Source organism: Astatotilapia calliptera, chromosome 18 (assembly GCF_964374335.1).
Source record: "Astatotilapia calliptera chromosome 18, fAstCal68.1, whole genome shotgun sequence".
Lineage (NCBI taxonomy): Eukaryota > Metazoa > Chordata > Actinopteri > Cichliformes > Cichlidae > Astatotilapia > Astatotilapia calliptera.
Genome location: NC_137439.1, coordinates 36,234,594 through 36,253,615, shown reverse-complemented (window position 1 = coordinate 36,253,615; position 19,022 = coordinate 36,234,594). Strand labels below are relative to the sequence as shown.

Below are 19,022 nucleotides of genomic sequence, written 5' to 3'. Positions count from 1 at the left end.
GCAGCACACATTCAACCATCTTCATCATGTCAGGAGTCATCATCAAAGTGTCAATCAATGAACAGATGATGGATCAATAACTGCAGCTGGATTGTGTTTGTTCTCTCCATCAGATTCCTGTCAACTCACAATCGACACAAACACAGTGAACACAGAGCTCCAACTGTCTGACAACAACAGGAAGGTGACACGTGTGAAGGAGGTTCAGTCATATCCTGATCATCCAGACAGATTTGATGTTCATCGTCAGCTGCTGTGTAGAAATGGTCTGACTGGTCGCTGTTACTGGGAGGTCGAGTGGAGAGGAAGCGTTTATATATCAGTGAGTTACAGAAGCATCAGAAGGAAAGGAGACAGTGATGACTGTGGGTTTGGATACAATGATCAGTCCTGGAGTCTGATCTGCTCTGATGATGGTCCTCAGTCTGTCTGGCACAATAACAGAGAAACATTCATCTCCTCCTCCTCCTCCTCCTCCTCCTCCTCCTCTGTCTCTAACAGAGCAGCAGTGTATGTGGACTGTCCTGCTGGCACTCTGTCCTTCTACAGAGTCTCCTCTGACACTCTGATCCACCTCCACACCTTCAACACCACATTCACTCAAACTCTTTATCCTGGGTTTTATGTCTCTCCTGGTGACTCAGTGTCCCTGTGCTGAGTGGAGTGTAAAGAGTGTCTCCTGTTACAGAAACACTCTGACTGTTGAACAGATAGTTCAGTCTGTACATGTCTGTCTCTTTCACTCACAAACACGTTTTCAGATTCATGGATTCAATCAGTTGATGTTTGAAACTCTTCTAAATGATTCCTTGTAAACTTCTTCCTCTTCAGTCACAAACAAACAGGAAGTGATGTCACATGTGTTCCTGTCCACACAGCAGAATGAGTCTATTGCTGACAGTGATGTACAAACAGAGTGAGCATTTCTGAGGCCCAAAATAAACTGAGTAGTTCACTGAATGAACAATGGACTGTGAGCTCAGTTCCTTCATCATTAGTATGGATTATATATGTATATGTATTATATTAGTATCATATATATCAGGTGCTGCTGCTTTCAGTCATTGTGCAAATGTGCTGTTTGTAAGCTTGTAAAGCTGCAGTCAGCTGAGACTGAAGAAGTCACCTGATCAGTGAGCAAACGTTTCTGAAAACGTCCAGATGAACAGAATCAACCTTTTGGGATCAGCCAGCAATGCAGCATCATTGTTGTTCAGCTTCAGAGGTTTGCAGGAATGAACTGATGACCAGAAACAGCTGCAAAGTCCAAGAAAATACCAGCTGGAGTTCAGCTGCATTTGAAGAAGTCAAAGAAAAGTAAGGATGGCAAAGGGCGACGTTTTCTTCCAAAGAGCTGCAAACATGGTCGACGCCTCATTAGAAGAATCATCTGGACATTTGTGAGGAACTCTAACCAAGAAAGCAACGTCACACAGATCCAACAGACAGTTTCCATGACTGCAAGTGTTGAGTGGAAAAATGCTACATTGCATTATTGCATCCTCTCACCACAGGAGGCGCTGTTGGCACCACTGATTGCTGATCAGCTGTTCTCTGATGATCTGATTGATACTGTGAATAACGGGACTCACTGAACTCTGTGACACAGTGAAGATTACAGAGTTTAACTTCAACATCTGACTGACGTCACACAGACAGAAGGATGAACCAGTGAGGCACAGAACACAGTTACTGGAGATACTGGATCAGCTCCATGTGAACCTCTGATGGAGAAGCTGCTGAGCCAGAGAAACATCAGGACATGACAGCAGCTGCACTTATCTAACAACATGTAGCAGAGCTGATCTATGTTAGAGGATCTATCACAGCAGCTGAAGCCAAAGTCCAACACTGGATACCAGCTGAGCCTGTGCTGAGTGTAGTGTTACAGGAAAAGGGCAGAAACACTGGTAGCTCCCAGTGATGCTGACTGGGGCACAGAGCTGAATGATGCAGCATCAGGACACTGTTTCAGTCTGACTGACAGAGAAACCTGTAGCTGTATCTACATGTGAGGCAGAGGCCACACAAGCAGCTTTCTATGTTTCACAGTGACTGAGATCTTCAGTGGGGGTGGACATGCTCCTGTACAGACCTCTGAGGAGAACCAAGGTGCAGTCAAAGAGTCCAGTCTGTCCTCACAGATGTGAACATGTGCTTTCATCAGGTCTGCTGTCAGCTAGCAGGCTCACATCAGAATCACTGTTCCTGAAAAACACAGTCTGTGTGACATCATCAGTCAGCTGATGGTCCCAGATCTGAATGGTTTCTGTCTCTACTGAGGAAGTCAGAGAATATCACTGAGGTGTGGATCAGGTCTGAGTGAGCTGTGGAGGGACAGCTTTAAACAGTCCACAGGTCTCACGTCCTGCTCAGTCTGCTAGCAGATACCTCGTATTGTTCCAGATGTGCTGACATCAGCAGCAGCACAGCTGTGTGATACCATGAATCTCAGTTATTGATCCAACACACAGTAAATACAAAGATCAGGATTTCTGAGAGTAATCATTATGAGTCTGAACACATGATCACTGAATGTTAGTCTCCACAATAATAAGCTAACACAAGCAAACACAGCTTTCAGCTCTTATTTTGAAACTGGCTTATTTAGAGAGCTGTGATGTGAGCGTGCCTGGCTCTGAGGCACTTGGGTCAGCCTCTGTTGTTTAGAAGTGTTACAGACTGTGAATGACACAGACCTGTCAGTTTCCATGTTTGTCTGTAACACAGCTCAGGGCTCCATGCTGAACGCATCCATCCAGTGTTATTGATCCAGGACTGATACCAGCATTGGGATCAATACAACACACAATCACATGTGTCCACGTGATGCAGTTTGAAGAGCAATCAGATGTCTCTGTATGAGGAGGCGGGGTCACAGGAGGTTCACAGAAACTCTGCAGCAGCATCATCAGCTCACATGGAAACTTTGATGATTCACTTCTGTGGTGTTTTTACACAAACACGTCACAAAATTAGCTCCACCTGTTTTGTGAGCTTTGAGTTTCTTGTCTTCATCCTGGATTCTTGTGTTGCTGTTTTTACACACAGATATTTCCTGGTTGGTTACTCAAAGCTTTCCAACACAGGCCTCTGTGCTGCCATCTGGTGGACAAACATGTGAAGTGCAGCGTGAAGCTACAAATGAAACTGCTTCAGCTACGTGTATATACAACATACTATAACCTATATAACTATATGTATAGTGTATTATGTAGGTTTTAGAGCTGGGGGTAGAACTGCTGATGGCCTGGTTGTTATTTATGTTCCCCATGGTTCACCAGCTCTCACACAACATCAGCACCAATGATCCACGTCCTTATAAACCTCTGAATCAGGTCCTGAAGCTGTGACGTCCTGAGTGAAGACCTCACTGATCACATGACTCTGGTCACCTGACTCAGTGTTTCTGAAGCAGTGTGCTGGGTTTTTAAAAATACGTGGCTGCTGCCTGATGTTGGGCCCACAGAGGAAGACGACTCACTCGCTCTTCTTCACTTCCTCCTTAAACATGTGGAAGGAGAGCAAAGTGCTGCCAGACTCTTATTTCTGACAGGAACAGAAGAAACCACAGCAAACTGGTCCAGTTCTTCATCTTCATCACAATCTGTTTATTTCTGATGGTGTCTTCAGTCTGAGGTTTGAAGTTTCCATGTCTGTGTGATGTGTGGTGTGAAGGCTGCTGGTTAAACTGGGACGCACTGTTTAAAGCACTGAGTGCTCATAGAGAGATGCTCCATGAGTCCCAGTACAGACTACAAACATGGTGGAAACTTAGCTTTGATATCCACACACTCTGCACGTCTGTGAGTAACTGTGATGAAGATGTGCAGAGATCTGTGTCCAAACAGGAGAAAGACTGTAAAGACTCTGTGCTTCTAACAGCCTCTGTTAACATATGTGAGGCTGTTTGTTGTTGTTGCCATGGAGCTTTGCACTGTTTGGGTCAGCAGGTCATGTGATCAGGTTTGTTCTGCTGGACGATGGTTCAGTGTCAGGTTTGTTTGCATTCATCAATAAATATCTAAATCAATCAAAGACTCCATGTTTGTTCTTCATCATGTGACCTCTGCTCATCCATCTCTGTGTGTATCAGGATACATTTGGTTCATAATACACAGAAAAATCAGAGTTATTACCTGTAATAAATGTGAAAGATTCCTGCAGTGATAACCAGGCAGGACTGAAACACATCCAAGCTGTCACCACGGTAACAGCACCGTCCATCCACAGGTGAGGGGAGGAGCAAAAAGAGGGACTTTCACCATACATACATACATACATACATACATACACCACAGTTGACAGGTAACCCTATTGGAGTCGCCAATAGTGACTAGAGATGGCACGATACCACTTTTTATGTCCGATACCGATATCATAAATTTGGATATCTGCCGATACTGATATGAATCCGATATAGTGTTTTTAATCAATAAAACAGTTTTTTAATATCTTGCTGCATTTTGTATAAGTTCATACTCAAGTTTAAATAACCAACAACACTAAAGCTATTCTGTTAGACCTGTATGCAAAAAATATTTCATAGTTCAGCAACACTGATCAATCTAATAAACTTAAACCTGCTCCATCCTCCCTATTCTGGCATTTTAAAGAGTACTTAGCTTAAGCAACCTCACTAACAGGGTGCCAACTCCCAGTAACAAAAAAAATGTATTGATGCAATGTTGAACATTATTACACAGGAGAAACCAACTACAGTAAAATAATGACACCGTGACGTCTCTGCCTTTGTAAACAGAGGGACAGTAACTGCGTGTAAACCTGCAGACAGTCAGATTAACAGTATTTCGTCTCTATCATTCTGCCATTCATCTCATGTAAACAATAACGTGGCCACAGCGTGACGTGAAAAAAGGCGCATACCTTTGACGTTGCGTGACAAACTCTGTATTCCTCGTCCACACGTAAACACAAAGGGTTTTAAAAAATCCCAGTTTTCTGTGAAAACGCCGTTTACGTGGACGAAACAGCTGCGTGTTCAGAAACACCCGTGTAGGTGCGGACGCAGCGTAAAAGAGTTAGTAGTTTATTTTCTTACTGCCTGTAATTTATTGCAGATTACTTGTATTTGCAAACATTTTTCTTGTAAAACAAAGGGGGCGCAGCAGAAAAAGTTTGGGAACCAGTGCTGTAACTATGAGACAGATGGCTGACACACGAACCTGTGGGAAGTAACATGTTTGTAGAAATGTGAAAATGTTCATGCCATAATCCCTCCCATGTTTCCGTGTGGCACTGTGGAGTAATGCACAATTCTTCCAAACACGGACAAAATATGTAGAGGGAGATTTGTTACAAGGTGTGTTGTAATCCCAGAACAGTGAAGATTACATAACAGAAGAGCTTCACAGCTCGTCAGGCAGCAAGTGGACACTGAAGAGTGTGTGCGCCTTATCAGAAGGAAAACTGTTCTCTGCACCTGAGATAAAGGATCGTATAAAAGAAGAGCGAGCGCTCCCTGAGGTCTCCGACTTCTTAGACATTTGAACCTAGACAGGAGACGTGTGAGAATGGCAGGAGAGGACAAAAGGAGAGATGAACGAACTGCTGGAGGATCAGAAGGAAAGCAAAACAGGTTGGAGACAAATCAGTTGCTCTTTAATAAAATGGATGAAGCAGCATGTACACTTGTGAGACATGCATGTGTGAGGTCAGGTAAACCTCTACAACATGCTGAAATGCTGCTTCTAACACAGAATAGACCGACGAGCATTAATCGTGTATCCCCACAGGATGGAGCCCGAGGCTGACGACCAGCGAGTGGAGCGAGGCCCAAAGAAGCGTGGCGTGCTGCCCAAACGACTGCTGATAATGTCGTCTGTGGCTGTTGTGCTCATCGTGCTGCTGACTGTCATCGTTGTACCTGTTGTGCTGCTCACTAAGACGCCAGGTACATTTTTACAATATGTACGATTTATATGATAAAACAATGATGCAACTTTGTTTATGATCCAGATGATGAAACATACCTGAGTAAATGTATTTATTACTCATCACCAGAGGTACATTTCACAGTACTTTGTACTTATATACTGTATTATATACAACTGCAATAATATCAGAGTCCAGCTGGAGCTGGTTGCAGCACCTGTGGCCTTCAAAGCATTTTCTCTGCATTGGATCTGAGCAGCACGGTGGCACGGTGGTTGCCGCACAGCAAGAAGGTCCTGAGTTCAATTCCACCATCAGGCCGGGGTCTTTCTGTGCAGAGTTTGCATGTTCTCCCCGTGTTTGCGTGGGTTCCCTCCGGGTACTCCGGCTTCCTCCCACCGTCCAAAGACATGCAGCTTGTGGGGATAGGTTAATTGGATAATACAAATTGCCACTAGGTTTGAATGTGCGAGTGAATGTGAGTGTGAATGGTTGTCTGTCCCTGTGTGTTGGCCCTGCGACAGACTGGCGACCTGTCCAGGGTGTACCCCGCCTCTCGCCCTATGACAGGTGGGATAGGCTCCAGCGCCCCCCGCGACCCTGAAAAGGAGAAGCGGAAGCAAATGGACGGATGGATCTGAACAACAGTCAAATCTGAGCAGACGTGCCAAAGCTTTGTTTCTTGTTTTCTGTTTGCACCATAGTTCTTCCAAATGTTTCAGTTCAGGATTTTTTAACTGCTGTCATGTACACCATCAGTAAACTGTGACATTACTGCTTTTACCTAACCTAATCATCACCACGTTTCACTGTAAAGACCAGGGCGCTGCTTTAGTTGGATGAGCAGGCGACCACGTGCAGCACGGTTTGAGTCCGACCTGCGGCCCTTTGCTGCGTGTGTCCCCCTCCTTCCTCTTCACCGTGTCTGTCTAATAAGGCCAAACACAGACTGTAGGCTTAGCCGTGGTTCTGAAAGTCGAATGGAAGCTCAAAGTGCACGACTGGCAGTGTTGTGACATACATACCTACTGCATGTAGAGTTCACCTGAGTGTACAGCGACAGTAAGATGTCTTTGCACAGGTGAAACAGCCCACAGTGTTGCAGGGTTTCACAGGGTGCTGCAGCCTCCAGCAGTGTGCCTTCTCCAAACGTAACACTTAAATACTCGCTGTGTCAGCATCACAACTTTATATTGCTGCTGCTAAAATCAGTGATTACAGTGATCAAAGTTCATTTGATATCATACTGCAGCTCATTGCAATGCCATGATGCATGAGTGCTCATCATTTGGCTTCTGGTCTTATGACAGGACCATAGTCATGTGGACAAAAAGTACACGGCTGCTTTGAACTGTGTGACTTTTGAATCAACTGACATGAAATGTGTAACAAAGATAATGTTACACGATGTGTTTTGTGCTGTTAGACCTTGGTCTCTTTGAGTAATATGTGACAGTAGCTTCTTTTAAAAAGACACTAAGAAAAAAGCATTCAGAGTCAGAACCAGACACGGAGAAGCTGCATTCAGCTTTTATGCTCCTTATATCTGGAACAAACTCCCAGAAAGCCTCAGATCAGCTGAAACACTCAGTTTATTTAAATCCAGGTTGAAGACTCACCTGTTCTCAGCTGCATTTGAATAAAGCACCAAATCCACACTTTAAGCTTAAATTTCAAAACTAACATTTAACTACTGATTTTATCTGTTTTGATTTTATATACTGTTGTTTGTTTGTTTGTTTGTTTGTTTGCTTGCTTGTTTTAATCAATTTTAAATCATGCTTTTTATTTGTTCTTGTTTCTAATGTCTCTGTAAAGCACTTTGAATCACCTTGTTGTTGAATTGTGCTATACAAATAAACTTGCCTTGCCTTCATGAGTATCTGCAACCTTCTTTAAAAGCCAAATCCCATCTGTCTCGCTTCAGCTGACAGAATCTTTAAGCTGAAGAAATGAATGAACTTTAAACAAGCTGCTCTCCCAACAAAGAGCAGCCTCCCCAAACACACCGTCGGCTGTTTTAGCTGAAAGCTCCCAGTTCTGCTGTGACAGGGACTACGTACCTATGACTCCGTCACTGTCTTGCTGTCCAATCGTGTTCCTCAGCTCCGTCTTCTGCCTCGTTCTCTGGTGGAGACATGCTGGAGTACTTGGTGCAGACGGGGAACATCAGTGAAGCGGACGGCCTTTTGGCTACGTGGTTTCACCGAGCCAACAGCAAGGAGGACATGTACAAAGCGCTCATGGGTAAAAACACTCACACAGACAACACTGCATTATTTGATGGTGTCGGTGCCTGAACCTACAGTCAGGTACAGACAAAACAAGCACCGCCTCCTGTCATCTTTCCAGGTGACACCATGATCTTGGAAGCTGACGTCACTCTCATGGGTTATGGGACCCCTGATGAAAAGCCAGTGCCGATCATGGCACACCCTCCCGACATATATAGTGACAACACTCTCGACGAATGGTTAGATGCTGTACTGGCTTCTGGAAAAGGTACAGATCAGAACTGTTTCCACAGAAAGTCCATCTGATCACAGTTTTTAAAGGCGTGTTCGTTTGCAGGCATCAAGTTGGACTTTAAGGCTCTGGAATCAGTGGGTTTGTCACTGGACCTGCTTAAACAAAAGGAAAGCAACAAGGGAATAAACAGACCTGTGTGGCTGAATGCAGACATCCTCAGAGGCCCCAACGTCCCAAGCTTTGTAGCTCCAGTCAATGGAAGCAGGTATGAAATCCAGCTAGACCGGACACAGACCCTTGGACAGAGTTCAGAATTAGGAAGGGAAAATGTCTAACATCTAAAGACTGATCGGGAGGTTGGTGGTTCGATCCCTGGATCCTCCAGTCTGCATGCCAAGTGTCCCTGGGCATGATACTAGCCCCAGGTCGCTCTCCGATCTCAGCACGAATGTAGTTAGGAAGCACTAAAAAGCTTAGAAGAAAGTGACTGGGTGAGTGTGGTGTGGAGACTTGGGAGAGCAGGAAAGTGCTACGTAAGAATCAGTCCATGTTTATGTCTCCCTCTTTTTTCAGGTTTTTGGAACTCATTCAGGACAAGTTTCCAGATGTGACTTTGTCTCCTGGGTGGAAGGTATGGCACGCTCGCAGTAAGAACCCCATTGAACCATTATACCAGGCATGTGACGAGGTTCTGGGAATGTTCCTGTCAGAAACAGGAAGAGACTCAAGGAATCCTGAACTGACATTTATGAGAGAATTCAAAGCTGGAAGAAGAACTTTGAGCTTCAAAAAGATCCTTTGAGCTAAAGTAGACAAAACAGCTTTTATGTTCCTGTGATCCCTAAAATTAAAGACAGTTGAATTAATGTTGACATGCATCACCCATCAAGAGTTTGGACACCTTCTCATTTCATGGTTCTCTTTATTTCTACTACTTTCTACACTGTAGATACTGAAGACATCAAAGCAAGATATATGGAATTATGTAGCAAAGAAAACAATGATAACTCTAAAATACATTTAGAGTCCTGTGAGTAGCCGCCCTTTGTTTTGTTGACAGAGCTGCGGCCTTCTCTCAGCTTCATGATGTCGTCACCTGAGATGGTTTCACCTCACAGGTGAGCCTGTCAGGGTTCATTGGTGGTGTTGGGACCATCAGTCGTGTTGTGCAGAAGTCAGGGCTGTTAGCTGTGTACCAACCTATTTGACAACTGTTGAAATTCATATTATGGCAACAACCAATGAGCTAAGTAAAGAGAAACAACAGCCCATCATTACTGTAAGAGCTGAAGGTCAGTCAGTCGGAAACTTTGAATGTGTCCCCAAGTGCAGTCAGAAAAACCATCAAGACTACGATGAAACTGTCTGACATGAGGACGCCCCAGGAAAGGAAGACCAGGAGTCCCTCTGCTGCTGAGGATACAATCATCCGAGTCACCAGCCTCAGAAATCACAAGTTAACAGCAGCTCAGATTAGAGCCCAGATAGATGTCACACAGAGTAGAGACACATCTGAGTAGAGTAGAGACTGTACAAATCAGGCCTTTATGGTCAAATAGCTGCTGAGAAACCACGACTAAGGAAAAGCAACAAGCAGAGATTTGTTTGGGCCAAGAAACACAAGATGAGTCCAAATTGGAGAACTTTGGTTCCACTTTGTGAACGATGGTCTCTACATGCACGGTTCCCACTGTGAAGCATGGGGTTGATGGTTTGCTGGTGTGGGGGGCTTTACTGGTGACACTGGTGGAGATTTATTTAAACTGAAGGCACACTGACCCAGCATGGCTACCACAGCATCCTGCAGCAACATGCCATCCCATCATGGAGAGTGATGGAGGCCTGGCCTCCACAGTGGAGATGGTAAACACATGGTTTATATTTTTGACTGAATAACAGCTGTATGTGCTTTATTTCTTTAGGTCCTCTATATTCACCAGCTCACAAACGAAACCTACTCCAGAGCCACGGTGGAAGAAATGTACAACATGATCAAAGACGTACCTCAAAGGGTAAGTGTGAATCCAGGTTTCAGTGGTCCCAGTTCAACACGCTCCCATCCCAACACGCCTGGGACAAATCGTCGGTGTGTTGCGTGCTGGGATGAGAACGCTCTGAGGTGTCGGAGAACGGCAGAGCTGACTGGTCAACGTTTCGTCTCTTAGGTGACGTTCCCAGTCCACGCCATGCTGGTTCGCAGCGGCTGGCAGCACCTGAGCTGGCTCCTCAACCAGTCACCACGGTAACAGATAACTTCCACGTTTACTATGGCAATGACTGGAAATCTGCTAATCAAACCAGTAACTGGGGGCTGCTCGCTGCCCATGAGCGCCACAGACTGACTGTCATGTTTTGTGTCTAGGTTCAGCCTGACTTTGTGGCAGGGCTCTGTTAACCCCAGCGTCAGCGACCTGCTGTTTGTCCGTGACAACACCCACCCGTGGCAAGTCTACTATGACATATATGAACCCACGCTGTCAGAATTTAAGCAGGCTGTAGGTGAGGAGCGTTCATATGGAGCAGACTTACACAGACTATGTTTGGGTAAAATAATAATTGTGTGTGTGTGATTTATTCAAATCAACAGATTTGTTTTCAGTGAGTTCTGACTGTTGTTGAAGACTAAAGAAAAACATTATTAGAAAACTACATGAAAAATCATTGGAAACTGAACCTTCTGCTCATTGTGTGCATTTGTTTAAGCTTCTTCTGAGATGAAGAGTTTGCTTCTGTTTAGTTCTTCCTGGTTCATTGTGTGTGTTCACAGGTAAGCAGGACAGCGTGAGGAGGTTCTATCCTGGAGGAGATCTGATGGAGTTTCTCCACCCAGGTTACAGCTCAGACCTCATGAACCGCCTGGCTGTGCCTTTGCTCCCCGTCACCGGCCGGGCCTCCCTGCTCCGTCAGCTTTCAGGCAGGTTTTACACCTCAGGGTTTATAACCTGATTTTAACGGGCCAGACTGAAACGCCCGGGCAAAGCACGCTCTCAAAGTTGTACTTTACATATGCTAGCGACATCTGGTGGTAACATCATGAATGACAGCGGGGCACTGTCGCCAGAAACACCAAGAAACTGCCTCATTTGTGCCACGAAGCATTCAGAGATCCCTCGTGAGTTTTTTCTCAAGGTATTTTTAAAGTGAACTTGCTGTATGCACTGAAGTCATGTGGCAGCTGAACCTTTCGTTCACATCGGTCATCAGGATGATGTTCTTAGTGACTCTTGGTGGCAGAAAAGCTGATGTCCTGGGATTTTGACCGTTACAGTAACAATTGTGAAAAACGCAAACTATCTGTTGTTTTGGTAGAAATGAAAGCGCCAGAAGTGTTCACAGCTGTGCTGAGCAGAGAATACAGAGCACAGCTGCTTGATCAGAAATCAGTGTTTGAAGCCGCAGTGGACCGAGGCGGCGTGTTGGACAACGGGGAAGTGACTGCTGCAGAGGTGCGGCTAACATTTGGCCCTTTGAGTATCAGTCGTGGTCACAGCCTGTCCGTCCCTTCACAGCTGCGGTCTCCTCATCACCTCATGATAATGCAGCATGTCACAGATCAGCTGTTCATCCTGATGATGTCAAACTGTAAACCTGCACATGCTGCTGTCGCACCACCTTAAAGTCACACTGATACTCTGTTTCACTAACAGGTGGGGGCAGCGGGATGCTGGTCGTTCGTGTGACCTCTGACAGCAGTCGACCTGGAGTCCTTCTGCTAGAAGGTTCTGGAAGGAGCTCAGAGCTCCTCACACTGCAGGTATATCTGTAGATCACCAGCCAACCACCAGCCAGGTTACATTTTTATTAAGGCCAATCATGTGTGTGTTCTCAGGATGTTATTCAGACCCTTGGGCAGGCTGCTGATACCTGAACTAATGATGTGTTTGTGACAAGCTGCTAGTAACAAGGTGCCAAGTTGTCTTATTTGTAATACAGTAATACACACATGTATAAGTGCGCATGCGCCAACCAGCGTGCAGCCTGTTACAGTCGCTCCTGCTTTTCTCTTAGTTTAGCTCTTTTTTCTTACGTATTCTTTTTTTTTTTTCTGACTTGTATTTTCCTCCGTTTTCTATCTCTTACTCAATCATGTGGATTGAGAGAGTTTTTGTTCTTCTGGTGGCCGTGGAACTGTTACTTTTATCATGGAACGGGACCGCGGCACATCTCCTACACGCACGGACTGTTTACTCCAGAGATCAGCTGATCGCCCTGATGCCGGCCGGCTCGCTGGCCAGGCCCGCAGAAGTACCAGCTGAAATTTGGAGGAAAACACATCGGGGATGCAGAGGTCAAGGACAGAAGAGAAGAAAAAAGGTGACGGTGAGACAGCGGAGGCTCGAAGCGAGGAGGAGGTTTAAACCGTGTCTGCCGTCTATCGTGATGGGAAATGTGCGATCGTTGGCAAGTAAAATCGACGAGCTCTCAGCACTGGTACGGAGTCAGAGGGAATACCGAGAGTGTAGCCTGATGTGTTTCACCGAATCATGGCTGCACCAGGTCATTCCCGATGAGAATGCTTCCGTGGAAGGCTTCCACACTGTTCGGGCGGACACGGACAGCATCGTTAGCGGTAAGCGTAAAGGAGGTGGGCTTGCTGTTTTAGTTAACAACCGGTGGTGTAACCCTGCCAACATAACAATCAAAGAAAGGATTTGTTGCCCGGACACTGAACTGTGTGCTGTTGGACTCAGGCCGTATTATTTACCCAGGGAATTCTCTCACGTCATCTTGGTGGCTGTTTATGTACCCCCCTCTGCTAACCCCACAGCTGCATGTGACACTATCCACTCTGCCATAGCTCGGCTACAGACTCAGCACCCGAGTGCCTTTATTGTGATCTCGGGTGACTTCAACCATGTATCACTGGACAATTCACTACCAACATTCAAACAATATGTGGACTGTCCCACCAGGGGAGAGAAAACTTTAGACTTACTGTATGCTAACGTCAAGGATGCATACAGCTCCTCTTCCCTCCCCCCACTTGGTAGGTCAGATCATAACCTGATTCACCTCACCCCCCGCTATGTGCCAATTGTGAGGAGGGAACCTGTGACCACCAGGACTGTTAGGAGGTGGTCAGAGGAGGCAATAGCGGAACTACAGGGCTGTTTCGAGGTGACCGACTGGGAAACACTCTGTGAGCCTCACGCCGAGGACATCAATGGGCTTACTGAGTGTATCACAGACTACATAACTTTCTGCACCGACTCCATTGTTCCAGCTCAGACTGTTCATTGTTACCCAAATAACAAGCCGTGGGTGACTAAGGACATCAAAGCCCTCCTCAACAACAAGAAGAGGGCTTTCAGAGGGGGCAACAAAGAGGAGGTGAGGAAGATCCAGGTGTTACTAAAGGACAAGATCAGAGAGGCTAAGGACAATTACAGGAGGAAGCTGGAGTGGAAACTCCAGCAGAACAGCATGAGAGAGGTGTGGAGGGGCATGAAGACCATCACTGGATTCAGGCCAACCAACAGCAGGGGAGCTGAGGGAGGTGAGAATAGAGCCGACGAGTTGAATCTGTTTTTCAATAGATTCGACACCACAGTGTCTGCTCCCACCCCCACAACCTCACCTGCAGTCAGCCTGGAATCCAGAGCCACACCACTGTGCCAGCCTCTCTCTTCACATGTTGCCTCCTGTGAGATTCCTGACACCCCTCCCCCACCCATCACCTTCACTCAATACCAGGTTGAGATGCAAATGAGGAGACTTCACTCAGGCAAGTCTGCTGGACCAGACGGAGTGAGTCCCCTTGTCCTCAAGGCCTGTGCCCCCCAGCTGTGTGGAGTCTTTCATAAACTGTTTATGCTGAGTCTGAGTCTGCAGAGGGTCCCGGTGATGTGGAAGACATCATGCCTCGTCCCTGTACCAAAGACGCCACGTCCCAGTGGCCCCCAGGATTACAGGCCCGTGGCACTGACCTCCCACATCATGAAGACCCTGGAAAGGCTCATCCTGGACCAGCTGCGACCCATAGTAAGACCACATCTGGATCCCCTTCAGTTCGCTTATCAGCCTCGTCTCGGAACAGAGGACGCCATCATCTACCTGCTCAATCGTGTCTACACCCATCTGGACCAGCCGGCGAGCACTGTGAGGGTCATGTTTTTTGACTTTTCCAGTGCTTTCAACACCATCAGGCTGACCCTCCTGGGTGATAAGTTAGCAGCGATGCAGGTGGATGCTTCTCTGGTGTCCTGGATTGTTGATTACCTGACAGGAAGACCACAATATGTACGTCTCCCACAGTGTGTGTCTGACAAGGTGATCAGCAACACAGGGGCACCACAGGGGACTGTCCTCTCCCCCTTCCTCTTCACCCTCTACACCACAGACTTCAGCCACTGCACAGAGACATGCCATCTTCAGAAGTTTTCTGATGACTCTGCGGTGGTTGGATGCATCAGCAGGGATGATGAGACAGAGTACCGGGCTGTGGTCGACTCCTTTGTCACGTGTGTGAGCAGAATCATCTGCAGCTCAACGTGGCAAAGACCAAGGAACTGATCGTGGACTTCAGGAAGACCAGGAAACACTTGACCCCTGTTTCAATCCAGGGGGTCAGTGTTGACATTGTGGAGGACTATAAATACCTTGGAGTACACATTGACAATAAACTGGACTGGGCTAAAAACACCACAGCACTTTACAGGAAGGGCCAGAGTCGTCTCTATTTTTTGAGGCGACTGAGGTCCTTCAACATCTGCCAGAAAATGCTGAGGATTTTCTGAGTCTGTGGTGGCCAGTGCGATCCTCTATGCTGTTGCATGCTGGGGGAGCAGGCTGAGGGTCGCAGATGCCAACAGACTTAATAAACTGATCCGTAAGGCCAGCAATGTTGTGGGGATGGAGCTGGACTCCCTCAAGGTGGTGTCGGAGAGGCGGATGCTGTCCAAGATAAAGACAATGTTGGATAACACCTCCCACCCACTCCATGACATGTTGGTCAGTCACAGGAGCTCGTTCAGTGAGAGACTGAGATTACCCAAAAGCACCACTGAACGACACAGGAAATCATTCCTGCCTGTGGCCATCTCCCTGTACAACGCATCCACTTAACACACTGTTTGCTGCTACAGCTACACATGTTTCTTTTCCAAATATTTATTTATAAGTGACTTATGTATGTATGTATGTATATATATGTATATATTGTACTATTCTTAGTTAGCGTATTGTCTGTCTTGTCTTAATGTTGGTTTAAAATGGAGCACTGTAACAAAAAATAATTTCCCCCAGGGATCAATAAAGTATTCTGATTCTGATTCTGATATATAGAGAAAGTTTCTCTCCCGTGAGTCCACGTGGACTAACGTGAGCAGTACAGGTGACGGCGTGGAGCTTCTCCTCACCTGGTTGGTGGGATCCCAGGGAACAGACAGAGGCACCTCCCCCTGCGTGCGGGAAATGATGTACTTCCTAAACACAGAGGAATGCTGCATCAGGATGATGGCACTGTGCACAAAGCTGCACAACAAACGCTGATGTAGCTGCAGAGACGGTGCATTAGGGGCTGTTTGGAGACATGTACCTGTCCAGCCTGATCTTTTTCCTGGCCGTTGCCTCCTGAAACCTCCTTTGTCCTTCCTGTAAATGAGACGGACACACAGGCAGAGGGCACCAGTGTGTAACACAGCGGGCAGATTCCCAGCACCAGTTTATGACCAGTACACCGATCTGTGGCACAAACTGAGTGGAGTGTTATTACTCGGTGTTTGTTCATGCTGATAACGACCCACGACTACAGCGAGGCCGCTCCATCAGACGGATTTATGACCGATAACATGATGTGAAGCTCTGATCGCTGCTCAGCCGTCACGGCTTAATGGTTAATCGAGTGTTTCTGCACCTTCTTTATGACACTCGTGTTTTATCCTACAGGACGATCTCCACAAGCTGCTTCACCACAGATGAAGCGTGAATGAAGCTGACACCAACATTATCCTGTCAATCTACTGCTCCACACTTTAACCCCACCAGCACACACTCCCCTGACCGAGCTTTCCTGCAGGTGTATAATGTGGAACAATCATAGTAATGCTGTATTTACATGATTTCAACATTTGAATGGAGTTCATAATAACAGCGTTCACAGTGACGGGGCATGTGGACGTGCTCAGGCCTGTGAGCCACGGACGCTGTGACGCTTCCACCAGAAACAAAGGAAGGAAAACGCACGCAGAGGCCATGTTTCCTGCTGCGCAGTCATCCATCCATCAGCACCACGGGCGGTGCAAAAGGCGGACCCAGCTACACTGATGTCACCCACCGCTGCCTCTGAGCTCACCTTGGGTGAAGATCAGCTGTTATCAGGAGTCTGGCTGTGAAACGTTCATAGCTGACACCTTGTTAGCCAATCAGAGTGCGGTTTCATACCACAAATTCTGAAGCAGATTTCATGTCTTTCAGTCAGTATTAGCCAATCACAGACAGCCGCGTCACATCCAGACACTTTATGGATGCAGCACGCTAACGAGCCGTTTGTGAGCGTTAGTTTAACTCACCAGGGGTTCAGGTCGTATCCGTGGTAATGTGCGTGGCTTCCCGCCATCATCGAGCACCTCAAAGGTCATGAAGGCGGAGTTTATGTGTCGGTTAGGCCCCTCCTCATGGTAGGCCTCCGCGCGCACGCCCACCTCCATGCTGCAGTAAGGACACGTGTCAGTATGCAACCAGTGGTTCTGTCTGCTGCACAGCTGCAGTGCTGCGTCTCTGCCAGCGTTCTGGGATACCTGTTTCTGAAGGCGTTGTTCACTATCGCCTTCAGCAGCAATCTGTCTCCAACCTGAGAAGGTCCTCTGAAGGTGAACATGTCGATGGCTCGAAGGGTGGGATGAGCCTGAGACAGACGGCTGCAAGCAGAGAGCACAGAGACAATAGGCCACGACCTCCCACGTGCTCGCCGTGTTCAGGTTACTCACACAGCTGGACAGATCCTTTAATCTGCCACGAGGGCTGAACTACACTGATCAGAATGTGGAGGTCAAAGGTCACAATGGTGCATCCTATTTTTAGGTAAAAATATGAAGGAAGGACGTGTTTGTGACTGTACCTGGCAGCGATTGTAGCTACGTTCACCATCCAGGCCATGATCTGCCCTCCAAATGTATTCACCTGGGATTCAAACACAGCAATGATCTGACAGGCAGAAGTCTCAGCGGTACCATCACACACTGATGAACAGTCACATGTAAAACAGCTGGGTGTGTGTAGGATCCATACACACAGGTCAAAGTTAGATGTTTAGACACAAGTTCAGCCATTCGTGTTGTTTCAGAAATCGCTCTGCCCGGGGCTGGGCGCTCAGGTATGTAGCAGCTCAGTCCCGGTGGCTACTTGGCGGGGCCTGGCGCCTGTTGCTCGGTCAGGCCTCTTCCGGGGCGTGGGGGGCCCTCGGGCTCGGTTCAGTCAGGCACAGCTGGCTGCCGGCAGAGCCGGCGGGCACGCCACTGCAGCCCCCTCTAGCTTCTGCTCCGTGGCTGCTGGGTGACCCCTCATCTGGGGCTCTCCTCAGCCCTTCCCATGAGGGTGGCACGGATGCCCCTCCGGTGGTCCTCCTTGGGCTCTCGCACTCTGGGGCCTCTGGATGTCTGGGGCCTGGATCTCCTCCATGCCTGCTTCATGCCCTGGGGGGCGGGGCTATGGCTCTCTGCATCCTCTAGCAGACCATCACATGTGGAAACCATTTGAATACAAGCGTGCTGATCCACACAGGTGTGCACTGTCCATAGACACAAACTACACCTTTCTTGGCTGCTACTTCAAAGCACATTGTGCGCTGTCGGTCCTGCTTGCTGCACAACAACATTCAGTATTTAGTATTTACTGCTGTTTACACTTAGCTAGATTAATGTGATGCTGTTGTGTTTAGTATGTTGCTCTGTTTTTTGCTGGTTTTCTCTTTTTTCTCTCAACAGCTGATCCAGGAGATTTTTTTCTCTTCTTTCTCTTTTTAAGTTTCCTTTCTCACTGTCCCTCTCCCCTTTCTTTTCTTTCCTGTCCCTCAGTCATGTCTGTCCCGTCTGTAACAATTGAAAATAAAATTAAATAAATAATAACAACAAAGGTCGATCAAATGGACCAATACGGCAAAGCTGTGATGATCCACTTGGTAAAGTAAATCCATTGGGTCTCCTTGTTGGTCTTCAGACAACAGATCTGGCTAAAGAACCAAATGGGACAGGCAAACGACCAAAACAAAATCGCTCTGACAGCAGCAGTCAGCGCCTCAGTCTACGCTCAGATGTAGTCAGTGTTTGGAGGCCACGAGCTGATGTTTTGAACCAAAAAAGGAGTAAAAGAAACAAAATGCTACTGCATCTCCACTTCAGCGTATTAAATAAAAGCCAAATGTTTTGTTCGTACGAAACGAGGCCACGCAGGTGTTTCTGGTGACAACAGCTTCAAACTCAGTCTCCTTCAAATATTCCACGTTGTAACAGCACGAGACAGAGCAGCGACAAACCGCCGCGTCCGCTGCAGTTCAGATGGGAAACACATGAAATGAACTGACCTGATGGTTTGCATGTGGAGGCAGAACCAGCTCCACACTCTCCACCCGAGTCCTCTCTGCTGCCACTGCACTGGGTCCCACTGAGCTGTCAACTGATACAGAAACAAGTCAAGTCGTCCCTCTATGTGAAGAAAGTACT

The 19,022-nt window shown here is 47.0% G+C and overlaps 3 protein-coding genes across 8 annotated transcripts in view; 2 read left to right on the top strand and 1 right to left on the bottom strand.

Annotated features, from left to right (window-relative positions):
* Positions 1–5,479, top strand: part of LOC145421893 (protein NLRC3-like) — a 29,067-nt gene extending 23,588 nt beyond the window's left edge. For 5 of the 6 annotated variants that reach the window (XM_080292842.1, XM_080292841.1, XM_080292839.1 and 2 more), the window contains one exon: positions 114–4,033. In XM_080292842.1, coding sequence (XP_080148968.1) covers positions 114–658 — 545 coding nt within the window. In that variant the 3' untranslated portion in view covers positions 659–4,033. Of the gene's footprint in view, positions 1–113; positions 4,034–5,340 lie in introns of those variants that run through there. The other variant, XM_080292843.1, reaches the window with a different exon arrangement.
* On the top strand, positions 5,461–12,145 carry fam151a (family with sequence similarity 151 member A). The gene is made up of 11 exons (XM_080292857.1): positions 5,461–5,599; positions 5,757–5,914; positions 8,002–8,142; positions 8,248–8,397; positions 8,467–8,629; positions 8,938–8,995; positions 10,287–10,376; positions 10,530–10,606; positions 10,727–10,863; positions 11,132–11,278; positions 12,012–12,145. The coding sequence occupies exons 1-11, from the start codon at positions 5,535–5,537 to the stop codon at positions 12,128–12,130; spliced, it is 1,305 nt and encodes a 434-aa protein (XP_080148983.1). The 5' UTR covers positions 5,461–5,534; the 3' UTR covers positions 12,131–12,145.
* Positions 12,146–12,197: 52 nt separating this feature from the next.
* Positions 12,198–19,022, bottom strand: part of LOC145422058 (acyl-coenzyme A thioesterase 11-like) — a 7,744-nt gene continuing 919 nt past the window's right edge. The window contains exons 2-8 of the mRNA XM_080293313.1: positions 18,884–18,975; positions 17,423–17,484; positions 17,103–17,222; positions 16,875–17,013; positions 15,902–15,957; positions 15,675–15,789; positions 12,198–12,233 (exon numbers count right to left, since the gene is read on the bottom strand). Of these exons, the coding sequence (XP_080149439.1) occupies positions 12,198–12,233; positions 15,675–15,789; positions 15,902–15,957; positions 16,875–17,013; positions 17,103–17,222; positions 17,423–17,484; positions 18,884–18,975 (620 nt within the window). The remainder of the gene's footprint in view (positions 12,234–15,674; positions 15,790–15,901; positions 15,958–16,874; positions 17,014–17,102; positions 17,223–17,422; positions 17,485–18,883; positions 18,976–19,022) is intronic.